Below are 23223 nucleotides of genomic sequence, written 5' to 3' on the forward strand. Positions count from 1 at the left end.
TGAGTTTCAGCTGTCGATCATGACCACCTAGTTTGAACACATATCAGTGATAGGAACTATCTAAAATGACAAAAAACATCTTTGAGAAAAATTCATTTGACAACCTGTTCTTTGAGTTATTAATTTGGTCCATGTCCTATTCACTAACATGGAGTAGACATGGTATAATATGCAGCCAGCCACCAGGGGCCAAACAAGAGAATTTAGCCATATTTTGGGGGGTGGGGGGGGGGGGGGGGTAATGTCATCCAACTTTATAGTTGACACTGTGTGTTAGCATTAAGCCTGTGGCACAATTATACCTAAAACAACAAATATAAATTTGTTTTCTCTTACCTCTGTAGACGCCTCCTCCTGCTGCTCCTCCTGCTCCACCTAAGAATCTCTGCAGTGGACCGTACTTTGCTGCTTTGGCTGCAAAGAAACATAATATGAGCTTTTTACTTTAACCCGAAAGGTTTCTTTGGTTTGTAAATGTATTATGAGTCATCTCCTGCATGACTGAGTGAAGTTTATGACCAGAGCTCGTGTGGCGTTGACCACAACTAATTTCCCCGACCACTGACAAAACACAAGTGCTGTGAATTAAATTACCGATGGATCTATTGACGAGGGCAGCGAGTTCAGAACACCTCACACACTGTGAGGATGAGAGTTAATTGTATTTCATCCCAAAACATACACTTAGCACAGAAAATAATAGTGTTTATCATAAGAATATCTGCATGTTGATTCATTATATAAAATAATATCAGATGTGCACATTAATGTTAAAAAGACTGGTGAACAAAATGCTGCCCTAAATTTGTGTGTGGATGTATCAGAGACATAGAAGAGATCATCCACCTTTTAAAAAAGTCATATAAAGTATCTATGATAATATTAGTATATATTGTGTTATATTCTGGATATTTGCTTTTGCTTCTAATTAATATATTTCGAATCTACATATGTGATCAAAACACAGTTTGCTTTATCCTTTCATAATAGAAATTTCTAAATAAACTTTTATCAGTACATGTTTCTGTGGCTAATTAAAATATAGTTTAATGATTTATTCGACAACAATCCAATGGATTATTCAATTTAGAACATTATCTTATCCACATATACTTCCAAAGATGCATTTCTTTTAAGGGAGAAAGTTGCATGATGGAGGAAGTTCTGTGTCTTTTTCTTTATGATTTGTCTCAGGAGTCACCGATTCTCTCTCTGATCAACAGTCAAAGGATGGAGATAAGTGTATTTACTTCGGTTCAACTCCTGCGCTCAAGAACAGTCACAAAAGTTTGTCATGACGGATAAAACTTGACACAATAAAGCTCATTTGAAAACCAATAAATTCAAGTGAATACAGATTTGAGTGAATGACAAAATAATCGCAGTTGCATAAAACACAAGTGGCTTCAAGTTTTCTTAACAGTAACCAACCAGAATATGCATTTTGTTGGCTGACTGAACTGTGTTAAGGCTCAGCTCCACAACACTGTACGGCAATTTACCCAACAATGACATTCCTCTTTAAGATGAGTCCTGATTTTGTAATATTATATCTTCTTTCTTTACATTTACCATCACAATGAGAGTCCATCATTAACTAAGACACTATAAGATTAAAAAGCAGAGACACGTAGCTCTGAGACACCAGACAAGCTTTCCTTGAAATAATCCCACAAGCAATAATCTCAGATGTTCAGGAAAATGCAGATAATCACACATTCATCTTCCTGGCTGTTCTGTGCCATCTGCACTGACAAGCACACATCGGAAACCAACCCACTCTCCAGCCTTCGTCCAAATAATCTGACATGTGGCCGTCCTCTGCCAAACAGCAGAGTTTATGAGGCAGAGTGCGCTGAGGAGCAGTGAATGTTTTCATTACTGCAGCGATTTTTATCGCTTAAGAAAGTGGTGTTTTGAGGGTGTGTGGGGAAATATGAGGAGGTGGATGTACCTTGTTGAGGAGTCAGTGGGGCTGGTACGTATCCACCTAAACAGCCGTCAAGACAAAGCCAGATGAGAAATGAGTTGGTGTCATTATACCTGAGCTAAAATCTGTCACAGTGGTTGATGTACTTCTTTTTGGTCAAGATGAAGAAAATTTATTCAGACCAGCAATAAAGTCAAATTTTCAGGAAAATGCATATACGCATTCAGCTTCCTGGCTGTTCTGTGTCATCTGCACTGACAACCAACACACCTCACCAATCCACATTCCAGCATTCGTCCAATTAATCTGACATGTTGCTGTCCTCTGCCAAACAGCAGAGTTTATGAGTCAGTGTGAGCTGAGGAGCAGTGAATGTTTTCAATGTTGCAGCGCTTTATTATCGCTAAAGAACATGGTGTTTTGTGGATGTGTGGGGAAATGTGAGGAGGTGGGTGTTATGTACCTTGTTGAGGAGTCAGTTGGGCTGGTGCGTAACCACCTAAACAGCGGTCAAGACAAAGACAAATAAGAGATGAGCTGGAGATGTGTGGGTGTGTTTCTTTTGGTCATGATGGAGAAAATATGAAGGTGTTATCAGGAGATCACATGGGAGGCACTTACATCTGGTGTTTGATACAGAGGTCTCATTATTTCAACAATTCTTTTGTCAAATTTGAATTAATTTGAATCAAGTGACCTCTGACACAAGAACGTAAAGCATAATTTTCTCTTTTGAAAATGGTACAAAAATCTATTTAAACATCAATATTTTCATTTGAATCACTGTACTAACCCAACTCATTTCTGTAGGTACCTACTATAGGTGCAGAGCGATGAAAAGTACAGATGACTTTCATTCAAACACAATTAATACCCTCATTTCAAAGTAAACCTCCAATGTTAAAACAAGTTGTAAAATTATTTTGAGTTAAAGTTGAAAAGCCCTTGATTATCTTTGGTTTGCAGAAATAAGAGCGCATGAAGTATTTTGTTCAGGATTTTGTGTTAATTTGTGATCAAATGTATTCATATCATCACAAAATGTAGGACTTTTCAAATTTAACCTGAGATTGAATGTGGTTATAATCTTTCCAGCATAAGTCTACATCAATAATGCCAATAAATGTGCAGGAGATTAAAAAAAGACTGTGCAGAAGCAGGTCTGTGTTTAAGTGAAAGAGTCGTGTATAAAGGGAAGGAGAGTGAGAGTCATTGAATCTTTCAGGTGCTACTGAACCACAAAGACATTTTTCATGAAAAGTAAATTGTTCCTCATGCTTTACTGGATGTAGCTGAGGATTAAAATAACTGAGTAAGGAGAAACTTCCTGTTCTCCTCTCCCTCTCTTTATGCTCTCAGCTCTAATGGGGGAAGCGACGTGTTAGTTTGCCTGTTCACTCTTCCCTCCAGCTGTGTTACCTGGCTGCTGGCAGTTGGACATTAATCCTCGTCCTGATCCAGAAACAAGGATGAAAAGTTAAAGAATCGTCTGTGATCTAAATCTTAAGATTCGGTGGAGGCAGGTTCGAATCTGCTAGCTTATTGGTGGCTGATGGTTGGCATCCAGTAGAAAAAATAAGGATAAACTACTGAAGAATGTCCTGTAAATGATCAACTAAAATGCTCTCATTTGTTGGAGCCTTTCCACTGATTTATTTCAGAGCTAATGCTCCTTTAAGGTCACTACACAGAATATCATTTACTACAGAACAAATATACAAAATAAATGTATGTGTCTGACACTAGAAACGTTTACATTGACAACAATGTTCTGATATAACCAGTTTAAGACAATAGTCTGAATAAGACACTTGCATGTAAGCAGAATTTTCTGATTAACCTGAATGAGGTCGGACTCAGAATGAGCAATAATAGAATTAAGACATGTGGAGACCCTCAACACATTACGTAGATACATTTATATCCTATTCGCATTATAGAGTCCTATTGGAAGATTTCAAAGCATTTTGTAGCATAAAACTACAGTAGAAAGAATAATAAGAATAGTAAATTCTATTAGCAACTCATGATAAGAATCCCAATCAAAATCATGACTCATTCAGAATAAGGTCAATAGTCAGAATATTGGTTACCATGTAAACATAGTTTATGACTCATCAGCAGAGAAACTGCGACTAAATTTCTGTATCTGTCCAAACTGCCATGTTGCTTTAATCTGTAAAATCAATCTGTTGCTCTGCCTGAGGCATCTTCCATTTTTTTTTACCTTTTTTCCTCCTCTGGTTCGAGGGTCTACAGACAGGGTGTGTTGTTGGTAAAACAGGTTGTGATATTGGGGCTACAAATAAATCAAATTCACTTGACTGAATTTTTATTAGCATAAATACACATGCAGGGGATGCATTAGTAGTCGTACCTTGGTAGTTCTGCTGTGGGTAACCACCTCCATAACCAGGAGCCACACCTGTAAAAATGAAAAACATAATAGACTCAGTAAACCCACTAACAGAAAAATGTCCATATTAAGAATAATAATTCAAGTTGCAGTAAACCTCATCAGGTCTAATCAAGTCCTGTATCTGCACTGTGAATAAATATCCTGGTGATTTGATGTGATACATTATCGTCAATACAGAGCCTTTATCACATTGACCCAATTTTTATCATCACAGTTTCTGATGGAAAAACTGTGTGGGTAAATAAAAATGATTAAACCATCTGCAGCAGCATTTCAAACAGACGGACGTCTGTGGCCAATGAGATGTGGATTAGGGCCGTGAGTTTATATGACGAGCTGGTACAGTATCTGTGGGACAGAGACATGTGGCTGCTAACCTGTGATTACACTCATCCCTCGCTGATGCACAGAGGAAAAGGAGGAGCACAGGCAGGCCCAGTGGCAGAAGTGATATGTGTGTTATATTAGCTTAATATTGTTTATTTATTCTATCAAAAACAATTAGAAATGTATAACAGGTATGCAGCGTTCCTCACCTGCTGGCTGATATCCAGCACCACCAACTCCAAGATTCCCATAGCCTGTTCAAAAAGAAAATACAATAAACCAATAATAAGAATGTGTCTATTCCTGTTATGTGTAGTAAACTTGACTTATGTTTTTCAAAATATGGCATGTAGCTAGAGGCTCAGCTGAAGTCACAGTCTGGCAGAGTTGTGTTATTTCATTGCAGGATTCTCAGGGGGTTTGTGTTATCTTTACACAGTTAGACTTTGATGTTGTACACAAACTCACTAACAATAATCAGTCTCCACTGGGAAAGTTTGTGTAGCTGTTTGCTCCATTTACAAACTCCTGCCGGTGCAGTAACACTTGAGAGATCTCTGACATTTTACTGGAGCAGGATTTTATGATATTCTGGTGTCATTACTACTGTGGCAGATTTTATACTGCCTTTCTTATAATGAACTCAATAACAAAAATAATTTTCCTCATGAGTACTATTTATTTGGTTAACAATCTCACAAAATGAAATAATTATAATTTCTTCCCTAAATAAATTTTAGGTAATTTAAGGTGCGACTATAATCAGCACTTTCCACTATGAAGCAATGAGTTAGCTCGCTACAGTGGCAAACAGCAGTGACAGTGTTGGCTGTAATTGTACAAACAATGATTTAAGAGCATCCTGCAAACTTTTGATCCAGTGTAAAAACAATCCTATTGTTCTTTATTATGTATAACATCTCCTGATATTAGCATTGTGGTCTATGACAAGCATATAAATACAAATAGTAAAAAATGTATATTTATAATATAATATTATTATTTATAATAATAAAAATTACTTTATACCTTGTTGTTCTGTTTAGTTATGAAACATATTGTACACGCTGTGCATCCATGTGCTCTATGACAGGCCTATTACATTACCTGGTTTGGGGGCTTTACCTCCACCACCAGCACCTCCCAGTCCAACTCCTGAGGGATACGTCAACCCACCTGCTACAAGAGACACAGAACTGGGTTAGTGGAGGTGATAGAAACCCTTAAACTTTTTAACTTCCGTTAGTCTGTACTGTACAGGATAGTAAACCAGTGAATTTCGTGCATCAAAGTCTCAGACTGGCTTCTCATTCCTGACACTACGCCCCACACAGAAACTTATCAGCACGTCGGACAATTTCCTGCACAGGAAACAGTGCAATGGCATCTCCTGACCAACTGCCACTCTGAGCAACGGGCAGAATGATTTTGTTGTTGTTGGGGGAGGGAGGATATGTTGTATTAATGCTGTCAGCTTCCTCTCCTTTCATACATACCCTGTCCATAACCATGATGATATGGACTGTATCCCCCTGAATCACGGTGACAGAGAAAAGTGGCATTATTGTCCGCTACGTTATCTCAACAACTACAGTTTGTGTTTGGGGCGGTTTGCTGGAAGTGTGGTAATAATGTAAAAATTATATTGTTGAGAAAAAGTTGTGTTACAATTTGAAATGGATCTTTTTTTTAAATTTGTGCTTTTGATTCATGTTTTCTTGTCTACCGACACCTACAGTATCTCTTGTGTTCTTTAGGTTCATAAAAGCTGTAATTTTACCTATGAAATTAAATGTCTCACCTGGATAAGTTCCTGCTGCCAGTGGGATTCCAACTCGGCCCCCGGCTCCTCCCCCAGCTACAAAAAGTTGAGCACAACAATGTATGATGTAAAAACAACCCTAAAATCAGTTTGAAATTACGTTCTCGATAAATGTTGGCTGGGAGGTTGGTTTTAAAGTAGAAATGTGTCTACACACACAGACACACACCTGGAGGTTTCAGAGGCTTCACTCCGGACTGTGTTCCTGTTCCAACTCCAGTTCCTGCTCCAGGACCAGGTCCAGTGCCGGTTCCTGCACCATAAGGAACTAAGCACATAAAGGATCATAGCAATACTCACAGGAGTGTAATGCATATTATATATATATATAATATATATATATTGATGTTAAATATAAAAGATGGGGAACTTGCCTCCATATGTTCCACCATAGGGATATCCACCTCCAGCACCTAAGGAGGAGAGTGTAAGAAGACGGAAGGTGTGAATGCAGATTAAATAGAAGATTTTTCATTTCAATTCATTTGTTTATGCTGGTTTTATCCTCTTTATCAAAGGGGTTATTGTTAGAGTAACTTCAACAAGTTACCTACAGGTTACTGTGTGTGTTATTGATCTCGATTGTGTGACCCCATTGATGCTCCATGTGTTCATCAAAACTTTTTCTTTTCAGGATTTATCCTATGCAATAAAAAAGTCTTGGACTTGGTCCCATGTCCATCACAGGTCAAATGTGCAGCGAAGCAAAGATGTCCTATAACTGTAAACCCACTGATGCACAGAACTGATGACTTTTCAGTCTATTGAAGGGATAATTGGTTAAACAAAGGTCTGATGCAGCTTTTCCTTATTTCTTAACTGCTGCTTTTATTGATTCCAGTCGAGTCATTAACTGTCTAGATAGAATGTGCACTGTGAGATAAATACCTATACAGCCTGAGAGGCATCTATGAGACTGAATAAATCATAAAGTCTGCTGATAAATTAGTACATCATTAGGATGTTTGGATTCTGAAGTTACAAGGTGTGTGTGTGTGTGTGTGTGTGTGCGTGTACTATGATGTTTTGGAAAAATCTACCAATGTAAGCAATTATCCTCTAATTAAGAAAGGAAGAGGGGAAGAATGATAACGTAACCAGAGGACAGAAATAACTATGTACATATTCAGCCTAATGACTTATATATTTATATAATTGCTGAATAAATATTAACTAATGACATCTACTAATGTGGGTATATCTTACACTGAGTTGAATGTAGACATTATATTCTCTTACTTTAATACATTATTGAACAGATTATTTTCTGAGTTACCAAGTTTCTCTAATTCCCAAACATATATTAAGTACATTTTTATTGTATTAGGCGCCTATATATATACAAATGACTTAATATTGTTTTTGTGGAAATGGAATGAGCCATGTAATAAATAGTTAATGTTTTTTAATTTAAAAAAACGAACACGTTGTATAGATCATCACATGGTTTGCAGTAACAGAATTTAAGAGAATGTGTAACATGTTGTCGTGTTTGAAAGGAAGGTATTAGTCATATTCACCTGGAAAAAACGGTTTTGGGGCTTTGACACCAGTGCCAACAGGAAAACCTGAAACAGTCATATTTAGTTATCATTGTCTGACTGTAGAAGAGACAAAGTTGTTGTTTTTGACTTTGTCGCCACCATGTGGCCAAAAAGAAAAATCATAAGCGTCAATGACAAAACTGTCTCAGGGAAAAAACATAATACTGTTCGATGAAGTAAATTACTATACCTCCGGGTTGTTGGACTCCAGGTGCAACTGAATGAGACAAGAGAGTTTTAATCAATGGTCGAATGAATGAATAGGTCAAAGTAGAAAGTTAGACTTTTTAAAGTGTTGGAAAAAGAGCAAAGCTTGGCAAAATACATTTTTAAGAAGTTCGAAAGTAAGAAAACCCAGCAACAGTATTGTTCACAATGAAAGTTTTACCTTACTCTTATATGTGTTACACATTAGTGAATCTCCTTGTACGCTTAATATGATTTTTTAGTTTATCACAGTCTTATTTCAAATTACCTACACTTTAAACACAAGGGCTGTACATTGGAAGGTACAGTGTGATAAATTTAGGGGAAAGGGATCTATTGACTGAAATTCTATGTAAAATAATCCAATTGATGTTTCCACGAGTGTGTTTCATCTAAATTGTACAAATTGTTGTGGTATTTACCCTAGAATGGGCCCTTTATATTTAAGTACTTTAACGTGCCATGTTTCTTGTAGTAGCCCAGACTGGACAGACTAAACACCCTTTGAGTTTTTATGAAAACTGAATGTTACAAGAGGTTCTCTTTCATGTTTGGAAGGGGAGGGTGAAGTGAGGGGGATTCAGCTGCAACATGACACTTCACCACTTTATGTCACTCAATTCTACACACTGCAACTTTAAGAGGCATAAAGCTGTAAAGAGCAGTACTGGACAATGCTGAAAATAAAATAAAACTAAAATGACCAAAAAAATGACCACAGATACAAAAGCAGTGGCTGTTTACACTCGCCGGGCGGACCTTGGCCTTGTGTACCAACTGGAAACACAGGCAGATGTTACATTAATTTACATCGAGCATTAAATATTAGTCTATTGCAGAAATTTGTGCACAAAATGAAAAGATCATTGCTCTCACCAGCAGGGGGTGCTCCAACACCTGTTCCACCTGTATAAAAAAATGGCTCTTCAAATTTTGTCACACATCTCATGTTTGAAGAAAAGCTGCACAAACGTATAGATTGTTGAAGGATCTTTTTACACATATTTACCAACGCTTGTGCCAGCTGTGAAATAAAAATACAAATAAATTCAGCTATCACCTACAGAGAGTATATGAACAGTCATAGTTTAATATCTATGTGCAACTCACCATCAGGCTGAGAAATTCCGCCAGAAACTGTAATAAACAAGAAATAAAAGATCATCATAACAGATTGAGACATAAGACAACATTTTATTAAGTAACTGCAAATACATATAAGTAGTATGAACCCACCGCCTGTTTTAAATATTCACATGTCCACCACAAGAGTAGGCAGTGCAAAAAAGAAAAGAAAAAGAAAAACAACATTAGTCAAACTTTGGAATATAAAGTATTTGTCTGTTTGGTTTGGCAACATCTATAATAATAAAAACTACATGTATAGTATACTACTATACACTAGCTTTCCAAACTAAAGTATAGATATAGTAGCTAATTGATTCAATACATGTTACATGCTGGAAATAGAAGGTATGGGAATACCAAACAGGGACAGAAGAAAAGTTATATTCCTTTCAAAGTAATATTCCTGTGAAAATAAGACGATGATAGCAATACCGTGTCAAGAAAGCAAAGATTTAAAAAAAAACTGAGAGCACAGTTAATTTACAACATTTAATTATATAAAAGGTAGCTAATACCTCATTATCATTTGACTTTCATGTCAGTAGGTTTATGACATTCAAAAATCTCTAACTTTAGTGTGAAAAGAAACATTTAAACAACACTTAAGAGGGTTAAGACATGTGGTAAGACTTCTTCTAAAACACTCAGTGAAATGGATTTACCAATATCAAAACAATACAGCTTTGATGTGCTGAGAAGTAAAGAACAGTGAGCTGTTAGTGAAAAGGAAAGAAGTGCACAAGACAAATCCTGCTGAGAGTAAGCAAACCTGTGATCTAATAATAAGGGAGTTGCAGAGACCAGACACTAAATCAACTCCTCTTTCAGCAATTTGTGAAGAACTGTTTAAACGTTGAGTCGGATGCTCAGCTGTAGTGTGTTAATATAGTTTTGTCTGGCAAAGTGCAATAAAACCTCATTCATGTATTAGATCATCTAATGCTGAAAGATGTAGTTGAATAGTGTCTGTCTTTACAGTGTCAGGGGCGGGAGGAGGAAAAGGAGTACAATAGTTAAATGAGGCCAAAAAATTGTATTTCCAAAAAGTATTTGAGAAGATGACAATTCTTATTAAAATCAATCTCACGCTACAACTTCTGGCCATGAAGATTTTCAGACTATTCCCATGATATAGATTTAAACAAACTGGGAATTAATGATTAACAGTGGCAGCTTTCAGAGGTGGTGGGGCTTTACCTCTCATAGTTAGATTTGGAACAATTCTTTAAGTGGCTCTTCAGGACCAGGAAATAATCACCTTCCCAAATACTGAGTAGACTGTCTCGTTAGAGAAGCAAATACATAACACTGTTAGTTGATATCTATCAAATATCAATGGTTTCATGCAAACAGCAAGTCTTACTGGGCTGCTGGACCTCTGGGGCCTTGCCAGTTGCATTAATAGCCGTGAGCTCTGTCAAAAGACAACAGTTCCAGGTTCATAAACTGTACTATAAACAGTGGCAGAGTGAGAGAAACCAGAAGAGGCAGAAGCTGTAGGGCTGACCCCAATACTGCCACAGCTTGGAGGCTGTAAGCCAGAGCTGGTCAATAGCTGGCAGCGCTCGCGGTACAATCATGTGAGTTTTTTGGGCAGGAAATGGCAAACAATTGTAGATGGTATAAAAAACATGCCACAGTACTCCTGCGGTCGCACCGATGTTGAGAAACATTGCCAAATATAAAAGGCAATGTAGCACTGTGGTGTACTGTAAAGCCGACTATATAACTATTGCAAAAACATAATACACACAAACTGTACCTGGTCCAGCAGTTCCACCAGGAAATAAATCCTTTTCTGTAAAAGCAATTTAAAGATCAGTCACAATATACATAAGTCATAAAAAGCTGTATCCAAATAATGATATATAATTAAAAAAATGTATTCAAAGTCCTAGCCTACGTGGTTTTAGAGGAACACCCGTCCCACCAGGTGACACAACAGCAGAACCATCTGGAACACCTCTGATGGCTGTATCTGGAGTAGCTCCTGGCACACCAAGTCCTACTCCAGTGATGCCTCCTGAAACAGGCGCACATGACGTCAGCCTATGTTATGCTCTATATTACAATAACAACTTTATTTTGTTAATGTTCGTGTTAAGTCAAATGCTTTGAATAATAACTCTGATGCATCTGAATTCTCCCTCTTCACAGACTTCTTCAGGCTCAGCACAAAGGCACAAAATTTGGCTGCCGTTGTCAGGGTCACACATGGTCTGCTGGAATTAAGGATCAGTTGGGCGGTTTGTGGCCCCAAGATACTGAAGAGCAACTGGCATTAGACAAGTGGTACATAACCTCTGTAGTGGGAAAAGTATGTAGTGACGATAAGATCTAGATTAACAGCAGGTGGAGCTAGTGATTTGAACACTATACAAGACATGACATGAGGGCTAAAGCCTGAAACATGCTTCTGCGTTTTCACGGGCCAGTTAAGCCTGAAACATGCTTCTGCGACTGCGTCTGCGTCTTTTCACGCCGCTGTGGCGCAAGACTCGTTTTCATTCATGCTTCCCCAACCGTTGCACGTCTTACAAAGCAATTCCGCGCCAGAACACTAGGCGGAGTAATGCTTTTTGTCGAAAACGACCTTAGAGAAGCCTTCTTTCTTCTTCGTCGATTGTTTATTTACATAGCCACTGCGGCTCCTCGTAGCCTTTTTCTGGCGGACAAATCCACCAGTCAGTGACAGGTTATACAAGTGATCATACTATCGGATATCTTCTGCCAAGTGCTCTTCTATTTGGTCCATATTCGTTCTTCTAAATCTTCCGTGATTTCTGCCGGTATTATGGGGCATGAAACCGGAAATGCAGCTCCAGAAGGGATGTAGAGCAGACCAATCACAGCCTTGCGGGCTGAGTGAGCTTGCGGAGCTTTGCCGTAAATTTTAGAAAAGGGGGTCGACACCCGTCAGCACGTAAGGAGGGATACATAAGCACGTAAGGGACCCGGAAGGGCTCTTGCGCTTACGGGCCCGTGAAAACGCAGAAGCATGTTTCAGGCTTTAAGTTTTCAATTTACCAAATCTGCCTTCTCTCAACTTTGGTCAGGGGATTTGGTTAATTACCCAAAGAATGAGATTACAGAGCCAGACTGTTGCAGAATTGTGTATTTACTAGGAAATGTGTGTGAATGTGTAGCATGCATGTGTGTTTAATTCACCCACCGTATTTAGCTGCTTTTGCAGCAGCAGAGTATTGGCCACCTGCCCCGGGTATTACTCCTCCTGCTCCTCCTGTCCCAACAAATCCTCCAGCTCCTAACCCTGCTCCTGCTCCTAACCCTGCCCCTGCTCCTCCTGTTTAAAAAAAATGGAGAGGGTTACATTAATAATTGAAATGTATGGATCATATCAGAAATAGGGTTGCAAAAGGGCGGCCAATTTCAGGTAAATTTCCGGAAACTATCCAGAAGCTTTCCATGGGAAGTTAAGCTCAGGAATTTGGGGAATTTTGAAATTAAACGCTGAACAATTAAAACATCATTCAAAACTCTATTTTAAGATGTATGGAATGCAGCACACGCTGCACGTTGAATTTTCAACCCTCCACTGTACATTTCTCCATCACATGCGCAGATAATTCCCAGCATCCTGCACACTACAGGAGAGCTATTGAGGCCTGCTGTAGTGTGCAGGACTAGTCAGGTAAGTTTCGATGATATTACTGGGGAAAATATATAAGCATGCTGATTGTGGATTGTTCATCTAGCCTATTTCTATTAATTTATCCATCAATTGTAAAATATTTTTCTCATCTCATGTCTGGAGATAATTAACCCCAGCCAATGTAGAAGGAAAGTCTGTGTACATTTGCAAATACTGTACAAAGACCTATGTTAGGAACTGAGACACTAAGATGCAGAAGCATATAGTCAAGTGCCCAAAGTTTCCTCAGGGCTCCAATCAGCCTATGACAAAACTAAATGTTTATATTTATGTGTATATATGACAAGGTCAATACAGTTAGTATATATTACCCACAACATTTCCAGTTAATTCCCGTATATTCCCGTTAATTCCGATGGGAAGTTTCTAACTTTGAATATTCCCGGAATTTTGCAACCCTAATCAGAATACATGAGAAGATAATGCTTAAGCATGGAAGTATTTTTCCCTTTTGTTAGGATTATTTCTGCTGCCATATTTAGCAGCTTTTGCCCTCCTGTCCTAATCATGCTCTGAGCACTTCGCCTACTGAATAAACTTAAATTAAATACTACTCACACACGAAGTCTAGCAATGCTGTTAAACCTTTTCAGATCAATAGGAAGACAGATTCAGATGATTGTTAAAATTTGTCAAAAAACAATGATATCGAAAATAATCTCAAAAGCTACTAAAAGAAAAACTTCTTACCGTATTTCGGGGGTTTGACTCCAGCACCAGCACCATAACCTTTGAGGAAACAGCATTATTTCTTAGATCATACTAAGTTATCACAAAGCAAACACATGCAGTGAACAAAACCTTCTCATCTGCACTGATACGTCAATTCAACCACTCACCACCGTAACTGCCAAAACCAGGTAGTATCTGTCCTGCTCCTCCTGGAAGTCTACCTCCTGCTTGTCCTCCTCCTGCCACTCCTGTTGAATAAATATCGACTTAAACCATTATAAATTAAGGACTACAAATTACATTACATGTGAATATAACATACATTTTTTATTATTTTCAATTGTGTCCTGTAGATAAAAATATTGTATAGCTGGTTATATTTCATCTAATGTCAATCAAGATACTATGTGAAATTATAAATCAGTCTCACCATATTGTGGAGGATTGGCACCAGCTGCTAAAGCTGCAGCACAACATGGTAAAAAGGGGTGTGATTAAAAAGTAATCTTGTAAGTAATAAAACGTTGTTTTCATTATTCATTTCTTATAAAGTCGTGGAATATGCTTACATCCATATCCTGGTAAAAGTGGGAATCCAGGAACTCCTCCTGCACCTCCAGCAACACCACTTCCTGCACCTTTCATGTAACAATTGGTAAAAAGTATTTTTTTGTGCAAATTCTAATTCACTTGATTTTTCCAGAGTTTGACTTGTTGTTACCATATTTAGCAGCTTTAGCAGCAGCAGCTGCAGCAGCAGGGTATCCTCCACCTCCCAGTCCTCCTGCGCCTTGTCCTGTAACTCCCAGTCCTCCTGCTCCTCCCAGTGCTCCTTGTAATGTGGAGACAAATGTACTATTGTTTAAAGCCGGTGGTATGGTGTGATACAGTTATTTGTACGACATACATTTCATCATAGCTGAAATGCCTCAAATGTGGTCATTTTTGTGTATTACCATATTTAGCAGCTTTGGCAGCGGCAGAGTAACCTCCTGCACCTCCAAGTCCTCCCGGGCCTCCTTGTCCTGCTCCACCCAGTCCACCTGCGCCTCCCAGTGCCCCTTGAAATATGACAAATTATGACATACGACAAATTTATTATAATCTTAAGCTGGTGGTTGAATGGTATAATCATAGGGGTAATACAGTCATTTTGTCACGATGATAACAACATTTTTATTTGACTCAGGCAAAAAAAAAGTAAATGTCATGTATTATTACCATATTTTGCAGCTTTAGCAGCAGCAGCTGCTGCAGCAGGGTATCCTCCAACTCCCAGTCCCCCTGTGCCTCCCAGTCCTCCTGCTCCTCCTAGTCCTCCTGCGCCTCCCAGTCCTCCTGCACCTCCCAGTGCCCCTTGTAATGCAGAGACACATTTATTCTTATCTTAATCTGGTGGTAGTATGGTACAATACAGTAATTTCGTCAATATGATAATACTTAATATAATTTAAATTTGCTACAACGTACATTTGAGTTGTGCAAAATGGTTACTGTCATGTATTCTTACCATACTTAGCAGCTTTAGCAGCAGCAGCTGCTGCAGCAGGGTATCCTCCACCTCCCAGTCCTCCTGCTCCACCCAGTCCTCCTCCACCTCCCAGTCCTCCTGCTCCACCCAGTCCTCCTCCACCTAACAGTCCTCCTGCTCCACCCAGTCCCCCTCCACCTCCCAGTCGTCCGGCTCCTCCCAGTGCTCCTGCTCATGTTCAAAACAAGATCATCTATTTGGTAAAAAGAAAAGTGATCTGGTCTAACTTTCCCCATAAATAAAAATGTAATTCCCACAGATTAATAATTGAAGAAAATCTGAACAACAAAAAAGATAAAATCAAAGTTTTATCTTTTGGTTTCAGAACCTTTCATAATATAGAACATTTGATTTAGCAGATATGCATGGTGAAGCAAATGCATTAAAATGTATATTGTACAGAACAAACACTTGCATTATCTATGATTGAAAAGGTCAGTGAGATAACCTAAGTAAAGATTTCAGATTTTACCCATACCATATTTAGCAGCTTTGGCAGCAGAAGAGTAACCCCCTGTTCCTAATTGTCCTCCAGTTCCGAGTTGTCCTCCAGTTCCAAATTGTCCTCCAGTTCCAAATTGTCCTCCCGTTCCAAATTGTCCTCCCGTTCCAAATTGTCCTCCCGTTCCAAATTGTCCTCCCGTTCCTAATTGTCCTCCCGTTCCTAATTGTCCTATCCCTGGAAAGGAGAGACAAATCATGATTATAGCTAATTCTTACAAAGCACTGAGTATGAATTTTGTACTTAAGAAGATGTCCAGGTACTGCCCCTGGTACCAATCCTTTCCACAGAACACCAATAGAAGAGAGGTCAAGTGTATTAGTATGAATAGATAGATTGTAAAAAACACAAGATCTGTACATATACAATTCCATCATATGCAAAACATGAAAGTTCTCACCATATTTAGCAGCCTTGGCCGCAGCCCCATATCCTGCTGTAAATCATAAACAAAAATAATCATATGATCACATTTTTACATGTAAAATACATTGAAAAACCACAGACAACAGCTATTAAAAGGACATTTTACTCAATGTAAGTGTGACTACAAATAATGTCTCTGATTCAGAGGGACATATTTATATTACAGGAACAATCAAGCAAATCTGCCAACCATATGTAAGGACATTTTTGAAATTGATAGATGTTTCATTTTTTTCATTTTTGAAAGTTATTATACCTCCTGGCACCAGCCCTGGATAGAATCCACCAGTACCACCAACACCACCAGGCCCAACACCTCCAGTGCCAACACCTCCAGTGCCAACACCACCAGGGCCAACACCTCCTCCACCACCACCCAAACCTGAAACAGAGAGCACAGATGTCGGTCAGATCGATTTAGCACTGGTGTAACATAACCTGCACCATGTTAATCGGAAAAGGAAAACAATGGGAAATCAGTGTCCTGGGGATGAATATGATAATTTACCATATTTGGCAGCTTTGGCCTGAGCAGGTGAGATGCCCCCTGGTCCCACTCCTGCAGAATATTAATAAATACATGTTTAGCCTTTTCTACCTCTCTCCTTAGTCCCAGACAATGTGTGGCTGTGACTAACAAGCAAATCTGCCTCTTTATTTCCCACTAAAGTAATTAAATGCCAGTTTTCTGGTAGGTGACGAAATAAAAAAAAATTGCCCTAGATGTTTATACTTTTCATTTTTGCAAGTAATTGTACCTCCTGGCACCAGCCCTGGATAGAATCCACCAGCACCCCCAACACCACCAGGCCCAACTCCTCCAGTGCCAACACCTCCAGTGCCAACTCCTCCTAGACCACCACCCAAACCTGAAACAGATAGCACAGATGTCGGTCAGATCGATTCAGCACTGGTGTTACACACCATGTAATACAATACAATGGGTAATCAGTGTCCTGTTGATGAATGTGATCATTTACCATATTTGGCAGCTTTGGCCTGAGCAGGTGAGATGCCCCCTGGTCCCACTCCTGCAGAATGCACAAAAAATGCAGCTTTAGTCTTTTCTACCTCTCTCCTTAGTCCCACACAATGTGTGTCTGGGACTAACAAGCAAATCTGCCTCTATATTTCCCACAAAAGTAATTACATACCATCTCTGGTATGTGACAAAATTTAAAAATTGCCCTAGATGTTTTTACTTTTCATTTTTGCAAGTTATTATACCTCCTGGAACCAGCCCTGGATAGAATCCACCAGTACCGCCAACACCACCAGCCCCAACTCCTCCAGTGCCAACACCTCCAGGGCCAACACCTCCTCCACCACCACCCAAACCTGAAACAGAGAATACAGATGTTGCTCTGATCGATTCAGCACTGGTGTTACATAACCTGCACCATGTTAATCGGAAAAGAAAAACAATGGGTAATCAGTGTCCTGGTGATGAATGTGATCATTTACCATATTTGGCAGCTTTGGCCTGAGCAGGTGAGATGCCCCCTGGTCCCACTCCTGCAGAATATAAAAAAATACATGTTTAACCTTTTCTACCTCTCTCCTTAGTCCCAGACAACGTGTATCTGGGACAAACAAGCAAATCTGCCTCTTTATTTCCCACAAAAGTAATAACATACCAGTTTTCTGTTATGTGACAAAATTAAAATATTACCCTAGAAGTTTTTACTTTTCATTTCGCAAGTAATTATACCTCCTGGCACCAGCCCTGGATAGAATCCACCAGCACTACCAGGCCCAACTCCTCCCGTGCCAACACCTCCAGGTCTAACACCTCCAAGGCCAACACCACCAGGGCCAACACCTCCTCCACCACCACCCAAACCTGAAACAGAGAGAACAGATGTTGGTCTGATTGTTTCAGCACTGGTGTAACACAACCTACACCATGTTAATTGTAAAAGGAAAAAAATGGGAAATCAGTGTCCTGGTGATGAATGTGATAATTTACCATATTTGGCAGCTTTGGCCTGAGCAGGTGAGATGCCCCCTGGTCCCACTCCTGCAGAATATAAAAAAATATATGTTTAGCTTTTTCTACCTCTCTCCTTAGTCCTAGACAATTTGTGTCTGGGACTAACAAGCAAATATGCCTCTATATTTCCCACAAAAGTAATTACATTAAAGTTTTCTGGTATGTGACGAAATAAAAAAATTTCCCTAGATGTTTTTACTTTTCATTTTTGCAAGTTATTATACCTCCTGGCACTAGCCCTGGATAGAATCCACCAGTACCGCCAACACCACCAGGCCCAACTCCTCCAGTACCAACACCTCCAGTGCCAACACCTCCTAGACCACCACCCAAACCTGAAACAGATAGCACAGATGTCGGTCAGATCGATTCAGCACTGGTGTTACACACCATGTAATAAAATACAAAGGGTAATCAGTGTCCTGTTGATGAATGTGATCATTTACCATATTTGGCAGCTTTGGCCTGAGCAGGTGAGATGCCCCCTGGTCCCACTCCTGCAGAATATATATTTTGTTTTACTCTTTTCTACCTCTCTACTTCATATAAGTTAATTTGTACAAACACACACCAGTTCCAACCGGATATCCAGGATTGGAACCAGCTGTTCCTCCTGGCAGTCCAGCTCCACCGTTACCGAAGCCTCCATAACCTGAAACATGGTAATAGAGACAATTTATTATCCTCTGGATTTTAACCTAATGCCTCTGTTGTAACAAACATTTGTCAAGAATTTGTACCAAAGGGAAGTTTTCCTCCTCCAGGTTTTGCTCCATAGCCACCTGAGGAGAAAAAAATATATGAAGCAACGGTATTTACTTACATGACTAACATTAATTATCTGCAACATGGTACGATAATTTGACTTGATCATAATGCTATGAAATATATGAAAACGTTTTCGCAATCCCCTTGCAGTACTTCCGTAGACCCTCTAGGGGTAGCGGACCCCTTGTTGAATACCTCGGCTATAAAGTAACACTATGGACCTTTTACTGAGCAACAGCCCCCTCTGCAGCCACACATGGTGATTCATTCTGTTGGGCTCTCTGTCCGAGTGATTAAGTCGTTTTCATGGCAAGAATTAAACAAATTCAATCGATGCGTTGAGTCGAGAGCGACTAGTCAGTTGCAAACTCACTACCACTCAGAAGGGATTGAACCCACTCACCAAAGTTACATAGCCAGAACAGACATTCAGGGTGAGGACTGAGAGGCACAGCACCATTTTTTTCATTTACAAGTCAGTGTAGCTTAAAACAAATATTGAAGCTGCTATTTTAAAGGTGAAAAAGTTGTGAAGTGTTGCTTAATGGTGTTTTGTGAGCTGAAGAGGAAAAATCTGCTTAATCAAATTTCCAATAGTGTGGACGTATCATCTCATAAGAACACAGGGATGTAATGTCCGAGTAACAGTTACTGTCTACATTCAGTTCGTACCTTGCGCCTGTGGTGATTTGAGCGGGTATCCGTGAAACACCCCTGTTTGCATCTGTCCACCATACCCACGGCTTCCTGTGTCAGACATTTAAATCTTGATCAGCTGATACCACTTATACAGACAAAAAAAAAATGGTATCATGAATAACAATACCTGGTCCTTGACCTCCTCCCTGTCCTCCACCTGCAACTGCAAAAGAAAATGTTTGGAAGAGGAGGGGGAATAGAGGGGGGTATTCAGCTGCAATATGCACCTTCATCTCTGGATTTCGCTAAATTCTACACACTGAACTTTTAAGTTATATGTAATACTGTTAATTAAGATGTTGTATATATTAACTATTAGATGTTGTCTCGATTGCAGTGTTCCCCCATGCACAACTTGTATGTGTACGTCTGAAAAAACTACATATTACTTGATTTTTGATTCAGGTCAGTTCCCATTGGCACACCAGGAAGAACTCCACGTCCACCAAACCCTAAAGGAGACACAACAAACCAGGAAACAGCCACATTAAATCTCTGTACAGCACTTACGTGTCGAAGTAATGACCATTCAGACAGTGAAATACTTGCCAAATGCTGCCTGAGATTAAGCAATAAAGAAAAACAGACATACCTTTTCCTGGCACCAGTCCACCTTGGTAAAGTCCAGGCACACCCATACCTGTCACAGCCAATGAGAGAAGACAGTTTCTGCATCTACATTCAAATACATGAGAAGAATCTGGCATGCACGATCGGTTTGTTTGAGGGGATTATGACACCAACAATGAGTAAATTACACACATACATATCATAATCACAAAACACCACTACCACAAAGTTAAGCCAGACAGTTGCTGCAGGCATCCGTATAACATGGCTACAGGCTGACTTTTTCATTGTGTGTGATCTTTCTTCTTTGATTCAACTATGTATTGCCCCTGCTGAGGTGTTGCTGTGCTTGGCTTCACCTCTACACATAAAGAGTTATTTATTGTTGTTTATATTGCATCCAGTTTTATTTCCGCTGGAAAAATGCAAGTAGTAACATTTAAATAATAAATAATAGGCTTATTTCTAATGATATACACATATTTACATTTTTAATTTGTTCATCTTGTTGTACTTCTCCTTGCTCTGTTTAGCTGCAATATGTGTCTTTGACTATTCAAGTATACTAATATAGACGAAGCTAATTTATACAAAAGGCTAAAAATCTCATACCCAAAATTGAAAACATCCAAAAATGAGGAAGATATTTAGTCAAACTTAAAATTTGATTCAATTTTATTCTGATTTGTATAGAGTTAATCCCTTTTAACAGATTCTGTATGATCTATTAAGATTTGGGGACCAGAAGCCTTTTGGTTTCTGTTTATAGTTTCTGTAATCTAGCTTATAAATGTGTCTGTATTCATATGCAGATAGCTGTTAATAAAGACAAGCCAAAATGTTGTCTGAACTTAAAACGCTTACAACTAGTCGGACTTCAAAAAGTATCTTGGCCTGGATATCGACCGTCTACACAGGAAACCACAGAATATTGGCCGTGGCTTCCAGTGGCCAATTCGTCATCAGATGATAGCCAATGGGCTCCAAGATTGGAATAGCTCTAAATCACAACACATCATCTCAAGGCATTTTACTGAGTAAGGTTTAGATAAAACATCATTATTTAGCAAATAAATATGATTTCATTTGTTCTAGTTCCCCTGAACACCTTCCACATTCAATAGAAAATGAATTGGATGAGGTTCTGCTTCCCCTTGAATCAAATCCTGTCTGCCTCCAGTTTTGTGTGTTTATTGTTGAGTCTACAAAACCTGGCACTTTGGAAGCTTTCTTTCCTGCCGCACCACCGGCTCCCCCTCCGGGAAGTCCTGTCTGAGGGATAACAGGTACTGGAAGAAAAAACAAATGAAATAAAATGTTAGTTGGCTCATTGAGGTAGTTTGACAAATACACAATGTGAAAAATATACAGACATCTTTCTTCTCCAGGTGCTGAGTCCAAACAACTGTAACTGTGATTTCTGCCTCCTTAGGCCACTGGTGACAGCTCTCTTTAAAATTGCTACTTTATTGTGTTAGGTAAAGAACTGGCTCTGGTCAGAGAAATTCATTTCATGGTACCTGAGGAGCCAATTTAGGCTTGAAATGTTGAACTTAGGAAGCACAAATCACTGTTTAAACATAAACACAAGCTGTAGCTAATGCTCTTAACTTGTCATTATGAACAAACAGTACAAATTTAAAGTAAAATAAGCAGCATGATGTGTGTGCTACTTGCCTCCAATGGGCAACGCAGCTCCAGTTCCTGTGCTTATAGGAACTCCTCCTGCCCCGAGCACTGTTCCTCCTGTCCCTGTTTAAACACAGTGTATACACAAGTGTACAGACATGTATATAAAGCAAAAATACACAATTTCACATTTTATCTTAGACTCATTTTTATAATGATTCAGGATGAGAGATGTCACATCGTTCATATAATAAGTAAAAGCTCTACTCTAACCCTAATATATGAAGAAGGAAGAAATATAGACATACAACCGTAATAATAGGATAAATACAGGTATACTAAATAATTAATAAAAAACTATACTAGAACAAGAATAAGTCAAGAATGCTAGTATGACAATGCATATAGTATGTTTAAAAGAACAGTTGACAAAAGTGCTGAACAGGCTTAGAATACAAAAATTAAAAAACTGATTATAGAAATTACAAAAGCAATAATATATTGCACAATTGCAGATGGAATCAAACTCTCAATCTCAAATTGAAAATTTAACAGTCAAAATTGTTCTTTAGCAATGATTTAAATGTTTAAAAGGTTAAATAATTAATATTCCGCAGATGTATGGTTGTGACATTGGACAGTTTTTCTTTTGTATGTAATCAACTGCTTGTCAGGTGGTATGAATCAGAGGGTCATGCATCTCCTACCAGAGGTCAGGAGGGAAATCAGTTTGTTGTGTGAGTCATGTCTTTAAGATCCTCTGAGGCACAGCATATAAACCTGCATGAGTATTCTCTAGTAGTACATCCCACGACCATGAGAGGGCCCTGTGATACTAAAAAGCAGCAATGAGCAGGTGTGCTGCTTGTAACAGACTTCGCCTCCTCAGCAAGGAGCCAGATCTTCAGACTGACCATTGGTATTGAAAGCAGCTAATCTGGAACCACTAGTCTGTCATCATGGCGTGATCAAACAGAACATGGCTGATGTTTAATGAAATCATGACAGGCAGCCAGCAAGCATGGCATTTGCCTTGCCTCATCAAATGCCTCATTTCTTTGGCTATCCCCCCGTGGAGGAAATGAGCCGTCAGCCTTATTTGTAAGAAGGTTTGGCAGCAGAATAAAACATCCATTTATTTGTTTAAAGTTTTTTTTTTTTTATTTCATTTTTTTATCTTAGATCCCCCATAGTTTGCCGGACAGACATTGCGCACTGCCTTTAAGTATGTGGCCTGAGACATTTGGTGAGAAAAAGTTTGGCAAGAGAATGTTTTGTTTTATCTGTGCTCTTTCTGTGAAACAGCTTGTTTCTTTTTTTTGAGTGTCATGAAAATACAGACTGATTCTAGGGACTGAGGTTTTGTCATTGCCAACCAATACT

The 23223-nt window shown here is 39.0% G+C and overlaps 1 protein-coding gene across 6 annotated transcripts in view; it reads right to left on the bottom strand.

Annotated features, from left to right (window-relative positions):
- elna (elastin a) overlaps positions 1-23223 on the bottom strand; it is a 50630-nt gene that overhangs the window by 1799 nt on the left and 25608 nt on the right. The window contains exons 7-53 of one of the 6 annotated variants that reach the window (XM_062385531.1): positions 21889-21963; positions 21423-21500; positions 20234-20281; positions 20031-20093; positions 19769-19804; positions 19615-19689; positions 18915-18956; positions 18746-18826; positions 18621-18671; positions 18399-18509; positions 18151-18201; positions 17893-18024; positions 17646-17696; positions 17409-17519; positions 17162-17212; positions 16940-17050; positions 16690-16740; positions 16438-16563; positions 16156-16191; positions 15732-15932; positions 15233-15421; positions 14944-15078; positions 14679-14783; positions 14444-14554; positions 14292-14354; positions 14153-14185; positions 13890-13970; positions 13741-13779; positions 12550-12681; positions 11281-11400; positions 11140-11175; positions 10741-10791; positions 9360-9386; positions 9259-9273; positions 9126-9155; positions 8233-8259; positions 8019-8066; positions 6873-6911; positions 6668-6766; positions 6478-6534; positions 6173-6208; positions 5784-5855; positions 4886-4930; positions 4308-4355; positions 2394-2429; positions 1955-1990; positions 337-414 (exon numbers count right to left, since the gene is read on the bottom strand). In XM_062385531.1, the coding sequence (XP_062241515.1) occupies positions 337-414; positions 1955-1990; positions 2394-2429; positions 4308-4355; positions 4886-4930; positions 5784-5855; positions 6173-6208; positions 6478-6534; positions 6668-6766; positions 6873-6911; positions 8019-8066; positions 8233-8259; positions 9126-9155; positions 9259-9273; positions 9360-9386; positions 10741-10791; positions 11140-11175; positions 11281-11400; positions 12550-12681; positions 13741-13779; positions 13890-13970; positions 14153-14185; positions 14292-14354; positions 14444-14554; positions 14679-14783; positions 14944-15078; positions 15233-15421; positions 15732-15932; positions 16156-16191; positions 16438-16563; positions 16690-16740; positions 16940-17050; positions 17162-17212; positions 17409-17519; positions 17646-17696; positions 17893-18024; positions 18151-18201; positions 18399-18509; positions 18621-18671; positions 18746-18826; positions 18915-18956; positions 19615-19689; positions 19769-19804; positions 20031-20093; positions 20234-20281; positions 21423-21500; positions 21889-21963 (3369 nt within the window). Of the gene's footprint in view, positions 1-336; positions 415-1954; positions 1991-2393; positions 2430-4307; positions 4356-4885; positions 4931-5783; positions 5856-6172; positions 6209-6477; positions 6535-6667; positions 6767-6872; positions 6912-8018; positions 8067-8232; positions 8260-9125; positions 9156-9258; positions 9274-9359; positions 9387-10740; positions 10792-11139; positions 11176-11280; positions 11401-12549; positions 12682-13740; positions 13780-13889; positions 13971-14152; positions 14186-14291; positions 14361-14443; positions 14555-14678; positions 14784-14943; positions 15079-15232; positions 15422-15731; positions 15933-16155; positions 16192-16437; positions 16564-16689; positions 16741-16939; positions 17051-17161; positions 17213-17408; positions 17520-17645; positions 17697-17892; positions 18025-18150; positions 18202-18398; positions 18510-18620; positions 18672-18745; positions 18827-18914; positions 18957-19614; positions 19690-19768; positions 19805-20030; positions 20094-20233; positions 20282-21422; positions 21501-21888; positions 21964-23223 lie in introns of all 6 variants that reach the window. The other 5 variants (XM_062385530.1, XM_062385529.1, XM_062385532.1 and 2 more) reach the window with 5 other exon arrangements.

This window comes from Platichthys flesus, chromosome 4, assembly GCF_949316205.1.
Source record: "Platichthys flesus chromosome 4, fPlaFle2.1, whole genome shotgun sequence".
Taxonomy (NCBI): Eukaryota; Metazoa; Chordata; class Actinopteri; order Pleuronectiformes; family Pleuronectidae; genus Platichthys; species Platichthys flesus.